Here is an 18,562-nt window from a genome sequence, read left to right on the forward strand (position 1 = left end):
TAAAAAAAAAAAAAAAAAAAAAAGAACAACAAAAAAAAAAACAGTACAGGTTAGAACAGAATTCTCCATCTACACAAACTATCAATGAAATATGTAAAAATAAAATAAAGTATATTTCAAATATGCAGAGACTCAGAAAGTTTACTGTCCACACACACTTTCTTGGGAAAATTATGTGATGATGTAATCTAGCAAACAGAAAAGAAATCCAAGAGAGAAGAAGATACAGAACAAGAAATGACAGAAGTAACTCAGAAGAGCAATAAAAAGAAAATAAACATGTACACCTGCTTTACAAAATAAATGGCCATAAATTTAGAACAGAGAGTCAGAAGAATTGCTCTAAGGAGAGTAGATCTTATTCAACAAATAGTAATTAAGTTATATGATCTGAATAACATGAAGACAGTCCTCCTTTTTCCTCTCAACAACAACCCCCGCCCCAAACTGTACAGGAAATAATCCAAACACTGAAGAAAACAAAAACACAGCATCATTTTGAAAAATGAATGGGAATGTAAGAAAGTCACCTCCGAGTGTACAAAATACTGGATTTCCTTCTTTATAGACCCACCGTCAAACTGCTGAATTCTATAGTTAGTATCTTCTTAATCAAGATATCAGAAATACAGGTATTAGTTTTTGGTACTTAGAATTAAGCCTTCATATTTCACATGCAGGGTAACTATAGTTACATAACTAAAGGTTGTAATGGATACCTGTGTAAGTAACATAATAGGTAACAAAAATGAAAGCGGGGGTGTTGAAGAGGATAATATAAGGATGTTAATTACTTAATTAGCTCATTTTAAACATGGTAAATTTAAAACTGTCATTTTAAAAATTTTGGGACATGATTTATTTCCATTTCCTAGCCTGGCTTTTATTACTTCTCATATAGATTATTACAATACCTTGAAATTAGTCTACCTGTCTCAACCATCGATTTACCATTTTTTGAGTCAATGTGATATGCTCAAGATTATGAGGCTACCTTATCAGTGGTAGAGCTTAGACTTTGTTCTGATGTTCTTCAATTTCATAAGCCATAATAATAAGGTTTTGAATAAAAGCTTGGGAAGTAAAGTATAAATTCAGGTAGAGGTTTTTGATATTTTCATTTATTTTAAGTCTAAAGATTTGAGACTGATTTGAGACTGTATTTTTAGAAAAATAATTTCTATATCATCATTGTTTACTATAATTCTGAATGTCATTACCTGAAAATATCAAAAACACAAATTTAAAAAAATATAATGTTCTATTGAGAAAAAAATGTTAAAAACTTTTAAAATTGTTCCGAAATTATCAGGTTAAACAAGTCACTCATATTTGTGTTGAAATCAGTACCTATCACACAATGCATTTACTTATAGACGCTCTATTTAATTTGGCTTTAGATGGTGGAATTATATTTTTCTTGGGCTAGCATATGATTTTTGGCACATTAATAAAAAACATACACAAACTAATACAGGCCCTATTATTTACCTCCTGTTATGGAGACACAATCAAACTATTAGAGAAAGCATCTGAGTTTGAACTTAATTCTTTCAAAGATGGTTTATAGTTTTCATATACTTATTTCTACCGTGTAAGCCAATAATCTGCAACTCTCATGTCTTATACAAGAGTTTATAATAAATTAAAAAAGAAAGAAACAAATTTCTTCTATCAGTAAAAGGCCAAAATGGACTCAAAGTAGACTGCATTCTGGAGACAATCATGATCATGTTACATATATAGAATTGAACATTCTACACATATGTCCATAGTAATTATCAGATGAAAATGCTACATTTTTCAAAATTACCTCACATGACTCTAATTTAGACTAATTTATACTGTGCCATAAAGCATGACAGTTGGAGTAGTGATTGCAACACAAACTTTTAAAACAAAGTCTAAACTCAGCACCAATATTCTTAAAAAATTTCCTTCAGAGTACTTCTAGTTTTGGAAGAATGACCTTTACAGTTTTTTTCATTTTCTAAAAGGACAAAAGTTGATACAAAATAATTTTACCTCTGATGAGTCCATCTTTGGTGATAAAGTGCAGGTCAATACATGGTCACCTATGTTCTGTGGATTTTGTTTCAGAAAGCTATACATTGATTGAGCAGATTCAGGACTATCTAACTGAAGAATTGCCTTTGGAGAAGATTAAAAAAAAATGTATTAGTAGCTCCCCCAAAAAAAAACAAAAGTAGAACTACCATATGATCCAGGAATCCAGGAATTCCACCCCAAAGAACTGTAAGCAAGGACTCTGACATCTGTACACCTCTGTTCAGATAAGTCAAATTCACAATAGTCAAAAGGTAGAAGCAACCTAGTATTCAACGGATGAGTGGATAAACAAAATGTGATATATGCAAACAATGAATTATTATTCAGCTTTATTTTTATTTATTTTGAGAGAGAAAGAGGCAGAGAGAGAGAGAAAGGGAAATTCCAAGCAGGTTCTGCACCATCAGCACAGAGCCAGATGCAGTGCTCAAACCCACAGAACTATGAGATCATGACCTGAGCTGAAAGCAAGGAAGTCAGACGCTTAACCAACTAAGCCATCCAGGTGCCCCTATTATTCAGGTTTAAAAGGGAAAGTAATTCTGACATATGTTACAAAATATAATCAAGATGTTAGACAAAGTTAAATAAGCCATTGCAAAAGATCAAATACCATATGATTCTACTTATATGAGGCAGCAGCTAGAATAGTCAAATTCATAGAGATAGAAAGCAAAATGGTAGAATGCTGGTTGTCAGGGGCTAGGAAAAGAACGAAGGAGAAATAACTATTTAATGGACAGAGGGTTTCAATTTAGGAAGATAAAGTTCTGGAGATGGATAGTGGTGATGGTTGTTTAACAACATGAATATACTTAATGCCAGTGAATTAAACAGGGTTAAAACAATAAGTTCAATTATATATATTTTCGCCAAACACAATTTTTAAATTTTTTTAAAGAATGGATATAGTTTTCCTCAAGACTTCAAATGTGATTTCAAAGGTGAAGTTAATCTTCATTTCAAAGGAAACCGGAGAAAACAATCCTTAAAATGTTGCAAAGTCAAGCAAAATGGCAAAGTATGACAGGTATTTTTAAGAAATTTCTTAAAATATTTTAAAATAAACTCAGAGTGTCTGGGTGGCTCAGTCGGTTGAGCATCCAACTTCGGCTCAGGTCATTCATGATCTCTCAGCTCATGAGTTTAATCCCTGCATCGGGCTCTATGCTGACAGCTCGGAGCCTGGAGTCTGCTTCAGATTCTCTGTCTCCATCTCTCTCTGTCCCTCCCCCACTCATGTTCTGTCTCTCTCTCAAAAATAAATACTGAAAAAAAAATTTTTTTAAGACATTTTGGGGTGCCTGGGTGGCTCAGTTGGTTGAGTGTCAGACTTCAGCTCAGGTCATGATCTCATAGTTCATGGATAGAGCCCCACATCGGGTTCTGTGCTGAGAGCTCAGAACCTGGAGCCTGTTTCAGATTCTGTGTTTCCCTCTCTCTCTGCCCTTACCCCACTCGCGCTTTCTCTTGGTCTCAAAAAAAAAAAATTTTTTTTTCTTTTTTTAAAAAGAAAGGAATTTTAAAAATACCTCCCAGATCCCAGAGAATTACACTTATCAAAATTCCTTATGCCATCTGTCATCTCCCTTCCCTATGTCACACTATTTCTAAAGTATCTAACAATCTAATATGCTCTATGTATCAGAAGCATGTCAAAATTAGTTATCTATTTTTGGTGAATTAGGTGCTTTTTCAGAAGCAAACACTGTCAACTTTGATATGAAATGCTACTTTTCTAGATAATATATGCTTCATCGAAATCTAGTTTTGGGGGTACCTAAGCGTCTAACTTCAGCTCAGGTCATGATCTCGCAGTTCAAAAGCTTGAGTCCTGCATCGGGCTCTGCACTGACAGCTCTGAGCCTGGAGCCTGCTTCAGATTCCCAATCTCCCTCTCTCTCTCTCTCTGCCCCTCCCCCTCTTATAATCTTTCTCTCTTACAAAAATAAACATTTTTTTAATAAAATCTAATTTTAATGACTAAGTATCTGAATTAAATATTAAACACAGAGAGCATAGCAAATGTAAAGAAGTTGGTAATTTCTTTTAAGGTAGCCAAACCAGGAAGTAAAAGACTGACCATTTTATACTTCTTTCCATAAAACTAAACAAAGAGACCTAAGAATTCTCTATGTATTTTATGGCTGGAAGGGACTTTAGCAACTATCTGGTAACAATTTTCTCATCTTACAAATAAGAACTAAAACAGTAAGCCAATTCAGCCAAGGTCACAAAAGTAGTTAAGGTTAGATGAACTCAAATCTAAACTTTCCATTAAGATAATGTTCTACCATTAAGATAGTGCTGACAGTTCAGAGCCTGGAGCCTGCTTTGGATTGTGTCTCCCTCTCCTTCTCTCCCCAAAATAAATAAACATTAAAAAACAAAAAAAGAGGAGTTCTGAGGAGAAAGGATTCATCTCTTGCTTCTTATCACAGCCCAGGAGAAAATATGCTGATCTACCACAGTGATGCTAAGAAATTAAATGTTTACAGGTCCTTCAGTTCAGAAGATGAATTAAAAGTTGCAAACCAGCAAGGCAGATGGGTGGCTCAGTTGATTAGGCATCTGACTCTTGATTTCAGCTTAGGTCATAAGCTCACAGTTCCTGAGTTTGAGCTCCCTGTTTTGGGTTCTGCACTGTCAGTGCCTGCTTAGGATTTTCTCTCCCCATTCTCTCTGCCCCTCCCCTACTGACACTCCAAATCTCTTAAAACAAACAAACAAAAAGACGCAAATCCTTAAGAGTACAGGGTTTAATCATATATTCTCTGTAGAACACATAGCTAAAACAGAAGGGATCTTTTTACCTTGTTTTTATTACTCATAAATACATGGTGATCCACTTTTCCAAACTGAAGTCCAACACAAAGTACACACTGAAGTCCATTTTCTGGTAAGTTATCAAGATGTACAAATCGATTGTAAATTTTATCTACATTTGCCTGTAGTTTTTAAAGAAAGGATATAGAAAGAGAGAAACACAGCTGAAGTATCAAATTGTCAAACACAGATTAATTTAACTTTTCAAAGGTCAGATGACATCCTCTCCCAAAGGTAAGAAAATGACTATGTGAGTGAAGATTTCAGTAATCAATGAAACAATTCACTGAAACTAGAAGTATAATCTTTCTTCTTCAACATAATATTTACCCAACACCTAATATACCTAACCCCCTTAATATGGCTCCTGTATCTGGAAAATATTTCACATTAGGGACTACCATGACCCTCTATTTTTTATTTGAACCAAGAGAAAGCCCATTCTACACTTCTATCACCTCAATATTTTAAAGTAAGTACTAAGGTTTTCTTTTCTTTATAACAGGAATAACCAATGTTTCTACCAATTAAACAAGTGTACAAAGGTTTTTAAAAGCAAAACTTACCTCTGGGTCATTTTCTTTAATCAAGGTTGTAAATATAGCTTCCTAGAAAAGGCAAATAGAGGGTAAGTGTAAGTCTTCCTCATTCATGTATTTATTTAGTCAAGTTTTATAATAAAATAACCAATATGAATAAGCATTAAGCATTATTTCATAAAATGAGAAGTCCACAAAAGTTTTGTTCCTTCTAAAAATCTTTCCTTCTTCCAAACCAAATTATTCAAGTCCCACCTTAAGACATTTTAATTCTTCCTATTCCCTTAAGTACATTAAAGATTAATAAGGTGGTGTCAGGGAGGACATTCAAATTCACATACAAGGACTAGAATTAATTTAACAGACAGTTAAGAGAATTCAAATTATAAAGCAAAAGTGAATAAGCAAAGTAGGGGATAAGGAAGAAGAGAAATGCAGGATAGTAGGGGTGCCTGGGTGTCTCACTTGCTTGTGCTGGATTTTGGCTAAGGTCATGATCTTGTGGGGAGAAGGGGGGGTCAAGCCCCTCTTCTGGCTCCATGCTGGGCATGAAATCTGATTGGAAATCTCTCATGCTTTGCCCCTACCCCACACACAACTCACACACTTTCTCTCAAAAAGAAAAAATGCCCAGCCCCCCAAAAAGAAAAGAAATTTATGCTAGTAAAAACAAACAGTGAAGAGAATTAAATGTAGTTATTTAGTGCTATTGAATTATAAAGAAAGCTAAGAGTGATATAAGACAAAAATGTCAAAGCTGGGAAAGGCTAGGTAATGGAACTTTTATCTTAGGAGACTCCGGTTCTTAATTTTTTTTCTTTTCAAAAGAATATGGACACACATAAAACAATATCACCAATGACATCAGAGTAATTTTCAATGGAAGGCTCTCTCAAATTACATGCATTTTCACTTTCCTCCATAAATTCTAATAACTCTAACTTCATGCCTCTTAGCAGTTGACAATAAATGTTTGTAGGCCAGAAAAACAGTGAAGGGTTTCTGTATCAGTCGAATTTGAACAGATTTGAATTTTATGTCAGTCTCATGACTTTGTGGAGAAAGGTTTTAAAAGACACAAACCTAAAGTTAGAAGACATAAAGAACTACTTTAGTTGGAGTTTGTTGTTGTTGTTTTTCTTCAGCTTATTTATTGAAAGAGAGAGAGAGAGAGAGAGAGAGAGAGAGAGAAATCCTAAGCAGGCTCCATACTGCTTACACAGAGCCCAACTCGTGGCTCAAACTCCCAAATCATGACATCATGACCTGGGCCAAAACCAAGAGTCGGTTGCCCAACCAACTGAGCCACTCAGGCACCCCTGGAGTTTTTTGGTTTTTGAATTTCCTTTTAAAGTTTATTTATTTACTTTGAGAGAGAACACAAGCGGGGAGGCGCAAAGAGAGAGAATCCCAAGCAGGCTCCATGCTGTCAGCACAGAGCCCAATGTAGAGCTGAAACCCATGAACCATGAAATCATGACCTGATCTGTAATCAAGAGTCAAAGGTGCTCTTAGTTGGAGTTTTTAAGAAACAATGCAATGATGGATAGGATGAAGAGAGAATAAACCATAGAAATATTTATGACTTAAAATATATAAGACTGATTCTGAGAACCCATAGAAAACTCAAAATAATATCTGGGATTCTAGTTTAGAGGACAGATAATAGCAGTAACATGAGAACAAAGTACTGTAGAGGTGCCTGGGTAGCTCTTGGTTGGGCATCCGGCTCTTGATTTTGGCTCCAGTCATGATCTCATGGTTCTTGAGATCAAGCTCCAAGTTGGGCTCTTCACTGACAGCATAGAGCCTACTTGGGATTCTCTCTCCATCTCTCTCTGCCCTCCCCCACCCATGCACTCACACTTGCTCTCTCTCTCAAAATAAACAAACATAAAAAAAAAAAAAAGAAGAATACAGTGTTGTCTACAGATAGTAGTTTTCAACCTGTTTTTTCGATTTTAAAATATATGAGGGGTTAGATTCCCTCAGTGGGGAAGTAACTCTCAAACAATGGAATAGACTATGAAGGAACAGGAAGCTTTCTCAATGGTTCAAAGAAAACAGTACCCTAAAGAAGCAAACCAGGAAACATTTAACAGACTATAATAAATCTAACTTAAACTTATGTTAAGTCTATTATTTACCTCGTCTTTTATATTCATGTTTTCAGGAACCATACTTATTGAGAGCTGATTTCCATCCATTGATATTGGGAAGCAGGTATAAAATTTTATCATAGAATCTGCACATTTTCTATTTATTTCCATAAATACCTTTTAAAATAGAAATTACAAAAACAAAAAATAAATTTAGTTAAGTTGCTTTTTCTTGAAAAGATTTAATGCCTTAGAGTCAAATAAACTGATTAACTTACTAAATATTTTAAAGAAAAAAGGCATTCCTCAAAAGTGAGGCCAACAGACTCACAATATTACAACCATAAGGAATGGATGATTAAACTCATAAGGCAATAAATACTAAAGAAGTAAGAGTGAACACTCTACTAAATGACATTAAGGAAAATCTTATTTATTTTATTCATCACTGTATCCTTAGTACCCAGAGAAGTATCTGGCATATAGCAGACATTTAATAAGCATTCGTTGAGTAAATCAATTTAATGGTTGATAAAATATGAGAAATATGAAAACTGAAAGAACCAAAGAAATGTGTAAAGATTAGCAAGTTATTTTTGATTTTGTTTTCCTAATTGTGAAATTGGTAGTTTCACACATTTTGGTTTTAATTTTCATCCCTGTCTAAATAAATAGGCTGAACATTCTTCTTTCTACATGTCTGATAATGAGATAGAAATCTCCTATATATTTGTTCACAGCTGTAATTCTTTCCTTAAAGAATTATTTCCTTGGGTCATTTGCCAATTTATTGAATTCTTTAATATTTTACAGCATTATGTGGGTATGAATCTTTGTTTCCCTATTAAAATAATAATTAGAATATTTTTAGTTTTTAATTTACATCTTGCTTTATGTTCATTTTAGTCCACAAATGTTTAACATGTTTTTATGATTGAACCTGGTATTTTTCCACATAATACCTAGAAAAGTATTAAATCTCCCAATAGTTAATAATTCTAGTCAACTCTAATCAAAATTGGGCAGATTATTATCTGTCTAGATTTTCTGTATTTGACTCATACTTTGGTATATGATGCAAAGCGTGAATCTGAATTATGCATTTCCAGATTCTCACAATTTCCCCCTATTTTAATGTAATCACATAAAAAAAATTCTTTTATTAAAAAGTCATTCCTGGGGCTCCTGGGTGGCTCAGTCAGTTAAGCATCCAACTCTTGATTTCAGCTCAGGACATGATCTCACATATGTGAGATCAAGCCCTACTTTGAGCTCTGCACTGGGCGTGGAGCCTACTTAAGATTCTCTCTATCCCTGCCCCTTTCCCCCTCCCCTGCTCACACATGCTCTCTCTCTGAAAAAAAATACCCCTTCCTTTTATTCTTTACTCTAAATATAAAGTTTTATTGAAATATAACTTATATAAAGTTCACCTGTTTAAGTGTAGAATTCATTGGTTTTCAGAAATTTATAAAAGTGTGCAAACACTGAAATAATCTACTTTTAATATAATACGAAATTGCATGTAACTTGGATTCACTCTCCTCTTCTGTTTTCTAAGGCAAACTGGCTCCAACTACTATCAAACATATATATCCTACTTTCAAAGATTCTAGTGGATCACCAACTCCTTTCTAATGTAAGAACACCACTTCTCATCACCTGAGTGGCGTTTCCATTAAACTTTCCTTAAATCTCACCTCTTGTAAAATACATTCCAGAAGTTGTTTAATATTGACAATATTTTGTTTTGTTTTGAAATTACAAAAGCAGTATGTATTTATTCCTGGAAACATGAAACACAATAATAACCTAGGTTATTCTAAGTACTGATGACATCTTTGAGAATAGTTACTTCCTATTTGAGTACATTTGGTAAAATAGCATGAATACTAGTAAAAAAGTGCTATACAAGTTTGTAAGTCATTATAATATTAACATATTGAAGATAAAGTATTTTCTTTAGACTAAAATTTTAAGCAAAATTTTGACACATTTATTAAGCCATCCTCCCCATCATTAAAACTACATCAGATTAGAATAACACTAAAATACAGGATATCTGTTTTATATTTTAAAAATCCCTTAGGTTGAGATGGCTTAATTATTTTGAGGTGTTGCCTTTAAACCTTTTTCTTTTAATTTTGTGAACTTATTTTCAAAATGTGCTTCAGACAACATGAACAGCTATTATCAACGCTTACCTTTTTATGAGATGATAAAATCAAAATATCCTTTAAACCACCAAATGGTTTTACTAGGTTGTAAACTTCTTCTATAGAATATCCTTTATTAGGCAAATTAGAAATAAGTACCACACACATTTCCTCTGTTTCCTTCAAAACAAATTTAAGAGTTGACATTCAAATTTCTTTAACTGCTTCTGTATTTACTTAAGTCTATGCTGCAGATCATTTGTTATGGTAGTATTTAAACTGACTATATTTAATACTAAATCTTATCAATTAAGAAGGATGGTCCGAACCTCAAAAACAAAACAAAATGCCAATTTCCTCTCTTCAAGTACATAGCATAATTTCATTCATACCATCTGTCATCTAGTCAAAGCCTTTAGTTTTCTTTTTCAACCACTGTTTTAAAATACAATTATTTGGGGCGCCTGGGTGGCTTAGTCGGTCAAGCGTCCGACTTTTGCTTAGGTCATGATCTCGCGGTTCGTGGGTTTGAGCCCCGCGTCGGGCTCTGTGCTGACTGCCAGCTCAGAGCCTGGAGCCTGTTTCAGTCTGTGACTCCCTCTCTCTCTGACCCTCCCCTGCTCATGCAGTCTCTCTCTCTCTCTCTCCTAGAAATAAAAATATTTAAAATAAAATAAAATAATAAAAAAAAATAAAATACAATTATTTAAGGGGAGCCTGGCTGGCTTAGTCAGTGGGAGCATGCAACCTTGATCTTGGGGTTGTTAAGTTTGAGCCCCACACTGAGTGTAGAGATTATTTAAAAAAATTAAGTCTTGGGAAGTGCCTGAGTGGCTCAGTTGGTTGAGCATCTGACTCTTGGTTTTAGCTCAGGTTATGAGCTCAGGGTTCATGGGCTTGCACCCTACATCAGGCTCCACGCTTGACAGTGTCAAGCCTGCTTGGGATTCTCTCTCCCTGCCCCATCCTGCTCATATTCTCTCGAAATAAGCAAACTTTTAAAAATAAGTAATACATAAACAAAATCTTTAAAAACAAAAAAACCTATAACTAATTTAAAAATAAAAATACAAGTGGGGCACCTGGGTGGTTCAGTCGGTTGAGCATCTAACTTTGGCTCAGGTCATGACCTCACAGGTTCATGAGTTCCAGCCCACACTGGGTTTCCACTTTCAGTGCACAGCCCACTTAGGATCCTCTGCCCTTCCCCCTCTCTTTCCCTCCCTGCTCACATGCTCACTGTCTCTCAAAAATAAACAAACATTAAAAAAATTGTAACGAAAATAAAAATACAAGTTTAAAACACCAGTTTGTCTCTGACAACACCTCCATGCTCTGCTGCCATTCCTGTGCCATGTTTTGCTAACACCCCCAAGCTCTAAATCAGAGCACATCCTTTATCTTGCTGAATAAAATGATCTTTTAGGCAATATTAAAAAGCTTCCCTAGTCTCTTAGGAACCCTTCCCTATAACGCATTTCCCATTACAAAGTAAATAAATACTTTCATTTCTGCCTTCTCTTTTCTCGGATCTATTTTATTCTTCAAATGACTCTCTCTCATCAATGCCAATTTTTCCTTTAGTGAACGTTGGGAAAATCTCCAAAGGTATACTATAGTAATATGACTTTTCTTTTGAAAAATAAAAAAGGGAGAGGAGTGTCAGGAAGTTATAATTTTTATAAATAAGTTGAGAATGATTTTTAACTAGCACATCAACTATTTTCATAAATGTTCCTTTCAAAGTCTTTAAGCCAATCTACTTGTCCTTTAAAATATTCTTCCTGAAACATGGAATGCCTGGGTGGCTCAGCTGGTTGATCATCTGACTCTTGATTTCCCAGGGTCTTGGGAATGAGCCCTGTGTCCAACTCTGCTCAGGATGGGCTCTCTCTCTCTCTGCCCCCCTCCCCCATCTTGCATTCCCGCTCAAAAAAACATGGAGGAAAAAAAAAAACTTCCTAAAACAACAGCAAGAATGAATCAGTCAAAAATAAACTTAATGCTCAGCACTTGAATGATCTCAAGACCTTAACCAGTAAAATCTAAATTAACATGATTTTAATACATTTATAATGACAAATGTAACCACAGGAAAACAGTAAAGCAAACTTTATACCCTCGAATGAAATTTCAGCCTCCATTTGCTATTCTAAAAATATACACAACTGGTATTCTAAATAACTTGTCTCTCATTTGTGTCTTAGAAAAACAGACTTCAAAAAATTCTAGTGGTTCTAAAGAGACAAACGGTTTTTCTACTCAAAAGCCCATTTTGGCCTGGTATTTTTTTCTCAGTGAAAGGTAAACCTCAAAAACATGTACCTTTTTGATAATCTGCACCTAAATTTTTAGGACTTATTTTGCAACTCACACCCTATCTAAAAGGTCATAAATGACAGATTTTTCACCATGCCATGTCCTGTACATTTTTTACTGATTTATAAGAAAAATATAAAAACTAACCTTGTTGACTTGTTCATTTTCTCTGGCCTCCACAGCAGCTTCTTAAGATACAAAATAAAGTTAAGAATTCATGCAGATATATTTTATTTATCAAGCTCTCACTTTTTCCACATTGGATTAAATAGTAGCTGCATGAAATTGTACACAACTGACAAAATACTAGAAAATTTAAGAAGGAAGTAGCTATAGAAGTAACAATGGTTTTTAAATTAATATGTTTCATTTTATTCCCCCAAAGAGCAAAACTTCAGAATAATCAAGAGAGAGGGTATAGATCTGAATCACAATATTTTACATTTCACTCAGGTAATGAGCCTCATATAAAAAAAAAATTAACTGTATCTGACACAAAATTAAATATTTTATTTTCTTAAAATTTAATTTTCCATCTTTAAACATAAGAAAACAAAATTTTTATTAACCTACCTGAAATAGTTTCTTTAGCACTATTTTCAGTGGCTTTGACTTCCATGCTGGTCTTTACTTCAGAGTTTTCTGCATGAAATAGTCTGCTTTAATAGTCTAGAAAAGCATACTAATATAATTAAACTAATGAATCTAAACAGGAACTTAAACTTATTTTGTCACTCAAAGTTTCCTTACCTGACCTGATTTAGGTCAAAGCTAATTCAGGTTTTTTCTTTGAAAAACAACAAAACAATCCCTTTGAAGATTTTAAAGCAATAATTTCAAAATACACCGCAAATGTACAACCAAAAGATGTAAAGAAAGCACTAAATTAAAGCATTTCAAGCTTACCTGATACAATGAAAGGTTTACTGGCGTCTTTGTTTTTGACAATGCCAGCTTTTTTGACTTCTACAGACTTCTTACCACTAGATTTTGCTTTTAAAAGTAAAAGTAAACTGTTACTCTAAGGATCTGTTCAATCACTTAGCATGTTTCATATTAACACATAGAAGTAATTTAGCCCAACATTATTATAAAAGCAGTTTGTTTCTATGTATTTATTATTCCCACTTATATCTGTTGACCAGTAAGACGAAAAGCAAATTTAAAATGAGATAACAGTTCTTGTTGATGGCCACTGAGCCAAAGATGTATCCCCCAAGTGGCAGAAGCACATCATGATCACACACACACAAATACAATTTTTAAATTTCTACAAAGTTTCTTTAACATTAGTCTATACAGGGGTGCCTGGGTGGTTCAGTTGGTTAGGTTAAAGTCCAACTTCAGCTCAGGTCATGATCTCGCGGTTCAGGAGTTTGAGCTCCAAGTCGCTCTCTGTGCTGACTGCTCAGAGCCTGGAGCCTGCTTCGGATCTGTCTCCCTCTCTCCCCCTTGCCTGCTTATACTCTGTCCCTCTCTCTCTCTCAAAAATAAATATGTATTAAAAAAATTTTTTTAATTAGTCTATATATTAAAAGCATCATATTAGTTTCAACATGTTACATTCCTTTATGGAGGAAATACATTCTTTTTACAGGGTAAGAAAAATCTTCTTTGGAGTAACAAATAGGTAGGGAAGGTAATATGAAGTGACAGCTCTAAAAAATGAGGAAAATAAGGATTAAACAATTTGATCCTGCACTGGGCTCTGTACTGATGGTGCAGAGGCTGCTTGGGATTCTCTCCCCGAGCCCCGCACCCACCCCCCCCAGCTCCACCCAATCGTGTGCTCTCTCTCGCTCTCAAAATAGACAGACAACTTAAAAAAAAGTTTCTTACACAAAAATGTATCCGCAGCGGCACACACTGTTAAGGACCAATGTACCAAAAGTCCCATTATATGTCAGGTTTTAAATATTAAAGAAGTATCTACTAAACTTTCCAAGATGTTAATAGATACTACAAATTATATGAATATAAAGCTTGTTTTTGATGTTATGTTTACTATATTCTTTAAGGCAAGAAGAACTTTTTTTTAAATTTATTTATTTATTAAGGCAAGAAGAACTTAATAAACCCTCTCCTTACCAATAGTCTTACCTGTTTTGACTGAAGCTTTATTACCTTTAGCAGCTACTGTTACCACAGATTTTACAGAACCAGCTGATTTCCCTAAATAACAAAAGTTAAAGTCAAAACTGGTTTATTTAATTGGTATCAACGATCTTCAAAGAACCTCATAAAGAATATGAGTGACAGAATATTTTATCCAAAATGCATAATACTATCATCTTTGGGGCACAGGTCATTTTCTATATCTAGCAAGGATGATAATTTCTTCAGAGGGGAAAAAAAAAACACTAAAATTAGAATTCATCTCCCCAGTGAGATATTTAAAAATAGCATTCAGGCAAGTTAAATATATTTGTAAATGTGTGGATCAACTAAGAAACAAAATTACTAACTGCATGGATATAAAAACAATCTCAAGTGTCTGGGTAGCTCAGCTGGTTAAGTGTCTGGCTCTTGGTTTCAGCTCAGGTCATGATCTCAAGATTCATGGAATACAGTCCTGGGTTGGAGTCTGTGTTGACAGCAGGAAGCCTGTTTGGAATTCTCTCTCTCTCTCTCTCTCTCTCTCTTTGGAATTCTCTCTCTCTCCTGTCTCTGCCTCTTCCACCTAAGCCTTGTACTCACTCTCTCTCTCTCAAAATAACAAACATTTTAAAAAATCCTATAATGCTTTTAATGGTCCCATAAGCAATTATAATTAGGATCTCCCAGTCCAAGTTTCCTTCAATTGCAGTTGATAAGCATTTAAGAATACCTACAATCATGGCTAAGCCACATTAAAATTACTATGACTCAGTCCTAGTGGGCCCTTTGTGAACAGAACTATTTAAACTGTTCTGACCCTTCTTTGTACGTACACATTACTGTTGCTTATTTTCAAGGATGATGTGTAACGACTACGATCATCAAAGTATCACTGTAAAGATCACCAGAGGGGCACCTGAGTGGCTTAGTCGGTTAAGCGTCCGACTTTCGCTCAGGTCATGATCTCGCGATTCGTGGGTTCGAGCCCCGCATCAGGCTCTGTGCTGACAGCTCAGAGCCTGAAGCCTATTTCAGAGTCTGTATCTCCCTCTCTCTCTGACCCTCCCCTGCTCACGCGATCTTTCTCTCTCTCTCCTAGAAATAAAAAAAAAACAAAAAACAAAAAACCACCAGAGAACAAAATCCCTTTCCATTCAGAAAGCAACAGGGGGATTAGCTCTGAAAACTAGGATCCATTAACTACCAAGGCTGCATTATGAGAAAAAAGTCCAGAATCAGAAGTCAGTAGATTAAAGGGTGCCCAGTCGGTTAAGCTTCTGACTTCAGCTCAGGTCATAATCTCACAGTTTGCAGATTTGGGGCCCACATCAGGCTCTGTGCTGACAGCTCAGAGCCTGGAACCTGCTTCGGATTCTGTGTCTCCCTTCCTCTCTGCCCTTCCCTTGATCACACTCTGTCTCCATCAAAAATAAATAAACGTTAAAAAAAAAAAAAAAAAAAGTCAGTAGATCAAGTTGAATTCCAAATTAAATTGTTAAGTCTTGGGGGCCCTGGGTGGCTCAGTAGGATAAGTGTCCAACTTTTGGTTTCAGCTCAGGTCATGATCTCATGGTTCATGAGTTTGAGCACCATGGCAGGCTCCAACTGCTGGTGTGGAGCCTGCTTGGGATCTCTCTCTCTCTCTCTCTCTCTCTCTCTCTCTCTCTGACCCCCTCCAGATAAAGAAATAAACTTAAAAAAATTGTTAAGTCTTGAGAAATGAATCAATTTCTGTGCACATTTGCCCATTTATAAAAGGGTGGCGAAGGCCATGATTACTTTACAGAACCCATGTGAGAACATGATCATGCTTTTGAAAAGTCATCATACAAATAAAACAATTATAGATATGAAAAAAAATCAACTGAAATTGTTTACAAATTCACCCTTTATATCCAAATACAGACTCTAACCACTGGTCAAAAAGATTAATACCGATCTTTATAGAGTATCACCTAACTAGTCATTTCTTAGTCAATCTCAAATTCGGACACACTGAGCCCCAAAAGAGTCCTTAGGTATTTCTTTCACTATCCCTATAACAGGCCAATCTACTTTATTATTTCTGGCTGGGTAACCAGAACTTAAGGGGAAAATATGTAGAATTAATTTCCAACAGGTAAGGAGTGGCTAAGCAGCTTTAACACCAATTCCTACCAAATGTCCACCAAAACTCCCATAAACTTATTATCAAAGCAATATTGAACTGTTTAGTAAAAAAATGCATCCTCAAAATAAGACTTCCAGCTTCCCGATACACTTAAGATTATTGCTTCAAAGAAACTACTGTGAAAATTCTGGATCTGCCATTAGCAGTAGTTATTTCCCAACTGAAACCTGCTTCCTTTCTATCACTATAGAGAAGATAATACACTGATCTCTATCCACTTAAAAAGAAGACCCTAAACTAAGCAGCATTTAGCAGAAATGAGAAATAGAAAGGACGATGCTAGGAGAGAAAAAAAAAAAATCCACAATAGTCCATAAAAACTGAAAATGTAATTTGCTGTTTGTTATCTGAGTTATTTTATAAAAGAAAGTACACCAGAGAGAAGTCTTCAATAAAAAAGAGAATGATCTCTGATATTCCTCATAAGAAAATTTCCCAATTATCTTTAATAATTACTATAAGAAGGAGCATTATTATCTACTAAGTCTCTTTCTCAGAATTTCTAGATGACTATAAATTAAAAAAAAAAAAACACTCAGCATATACTATGTCACATGAAATCCAAGACTACTGCTATATACTTTTTAAGTAATTTAAAGTTAACTAATATGTCTAGAATTCTAGTAAAAAACATACCTGAAGACTTATTTACTTTGGTTCCAGATGTCTTGACTTGTCCAGTTTTGGCTAATAAAAAAAATATATTAAGGACACATTACAAATAATATCATGTAGATTTAGTAAAGACCTAACCTGGCAATGACTGAAAAAACACTGTAAGAAACATCCTTATACTCCTCTTCGTATACTGGATCAACTATATAGGTAAATTGTGAGACACAGAGTTGATAAGAAAATAGGCAAAGATTTACATTTTACCTATATTAAATTGCCCTCCATGAAGTCTGTACCAACAGATATTCCCATCCATGGCACATGACGGTGAAGCTTCCATTTCCATACACAGCAGGTAAGTTACTAACCACTCCAATGAGTAACCACTCCAGTGAAATGAAAACTGGTATGATTTAATATTTATTTTATTAATTAGGAGTCAAGTTGTATTGATTTTCACATGTTTAATTCAACACTGTATCTTTCTCACTGTGATCTGCTATTCATAATATTTGCCAATTTGTCTTCTGGACTGTTGTTTTTCTTATTACTCATTAAGAGGTCTTAATATATACTAAGAAAATTCATCTGGGGAGGAGGGGCCTGGGTGGCTCAATTGGTTAAGTGTCCAACTTTGGCTCAGGTCATAATCTTGTGGTTCATGAATTTGGGCCCTGAGATCAGGCTCTCTGCTGTCAGCAAGGAGCCTGCTTCAGATCCTCTGTTTGCCTTTCTCTCTCTGCTCCTGAGCCACTTGTGCTCACCGGTGCACACGCTTTCGCTCTTTCTCTCAGAAATGAATAAATAAACATTTAAAAAAAGAAAATTCATCTGCATCACACAGGTAACAATTTTTTTTAAGTTATGCAAAATACTTTTGTAAAAATACTTTCTATGTAATCAAATGTTTTCCTCATTCAAGTGTTTTCCTGATAGGGAAGGAGGTCCTCACTCTGAAATTAAAAAAAACAAACCAAAACACTCTACATTTTTTTCCCAATACTTTAATTACGATCTTATGTATCACATTAAATCTTTGATACATCTGCATTTTCCATTAAAGTACTCTACTTTTATAAAGTGGCTAGTCAATTTAATGATTAAGAAATAATTCCTAGCTAACTAAAATACTGCCATAATGATTTACTGATGGTCCATCTGATCTGGGTACTATTTCTACAATCTCTCTGTCCTGACGTTTTGTCTATTTGTGCAACTACATGAAACTATTTTGAAACTTTACCTTTGTAATGTATTTTATTTGTAATTTTTTTAAAAAATATTTTTATTTATTTCTAGGAGAGAGAGAGAGAGACAGTGTGAGCAGGGGAGGGTCAGAGACAGAGAGAGACACAGACTCCGAAATAGGCTCCAGGCTCTGAGCCGGCAGTCAGCACAGAGCCCGACATGGGGCTCGAACCCACGAACCGCAAGATCATGACCCAAGAGAATGTCGGACGCTCAACTGAATAAGCCACCCAGGCGCCCCTATTTGTAACTTTTTAAAATGATTTTCTTTCCAATATTTATTTTCTTTGTAATATATTTAATATGTTACTGCTAATCTGTCCTAATTAGTTGCAGAATTTTCTGGTCTATTCTATACTATTTATGTATAAACTTTATAATCAGCTTATCAGGTTTAAAAATTTTAATGGTTGGGCACACCTG

The 18,562-nt window shown here is 34.9% G+C and overlaps 1 protein-coding gene across 7 annotated transcripts in view; it reads right to left on the reverse strand.

The window, feature by feature from the left end:
* ZNF638 (zinc finger protein 638) overlaps positions 1-18,562 on the reverse strand; it is a 128,283-nt gene that overhangs the window by 19,264 nt on the left and 90,457 nt on the right. For 5 of the 7 annotated variants that reach the window (XM_039239526.1, XM_039239525.1, XM_039239524.1 and 2 more), the window contains 10 exons: positions 16,913-16,963; positions 14,110-14,181; positions 12,916-13,002; positions 12,583-12,651; positions 12,157-12,197; positions 9,739-9,870; positions 7,583-7,711; positions 5,463-5,504; positions 4,884-5,018; positions 2,026-2,151 (listed from right to left, as the gene is read on the reverse strand). In XM_039239526.1, the coding sequence (XP_039095457.1) occupies positions 2,026-2,151; positions 4,884-5,018; positions 5,463-5,504; positions 7,583-7,711; positions 9,739-9,870; positions 12,157-12,197; positions 12,583-12,651; positions 12,916-13,002; positions 14,110-14,181; positions 16,913-16,963 (884 nt within the window). The remainder of the gene's footprint in view (positions 1-2,025; positions 2,152-4,883; positions 5,019-5,462; positions 5,505-7,582; positions 7,712-9,738; positions 9,871-12,156; positions 12,198-12,582; positions 12,652-12,915; positions 13,003-14,109; positions 14,182-16,912; positions 16,964-18,562) is intronic. The other 2 variants (XM_039239523.1, XM_039239528.1) reach the window with 2 other exon arrangements.

The sequence above is a fragment of the Hyaena hyaena genome, unplaced genomic scaffold (genome assembly GCF_003009895.1).
Source record: "Hyaena hyaena isolate Hyena2069 unplaced genomic scaffold, ASM300989v1 scaffold_158, whole genome shotgun sequence".
Lineage (NCBI taxonomy): Eukaryota > Metazoa > Chordata > Mammalia > Carnivora > Hyaenidae > Hyaena > Hyaena hyaena.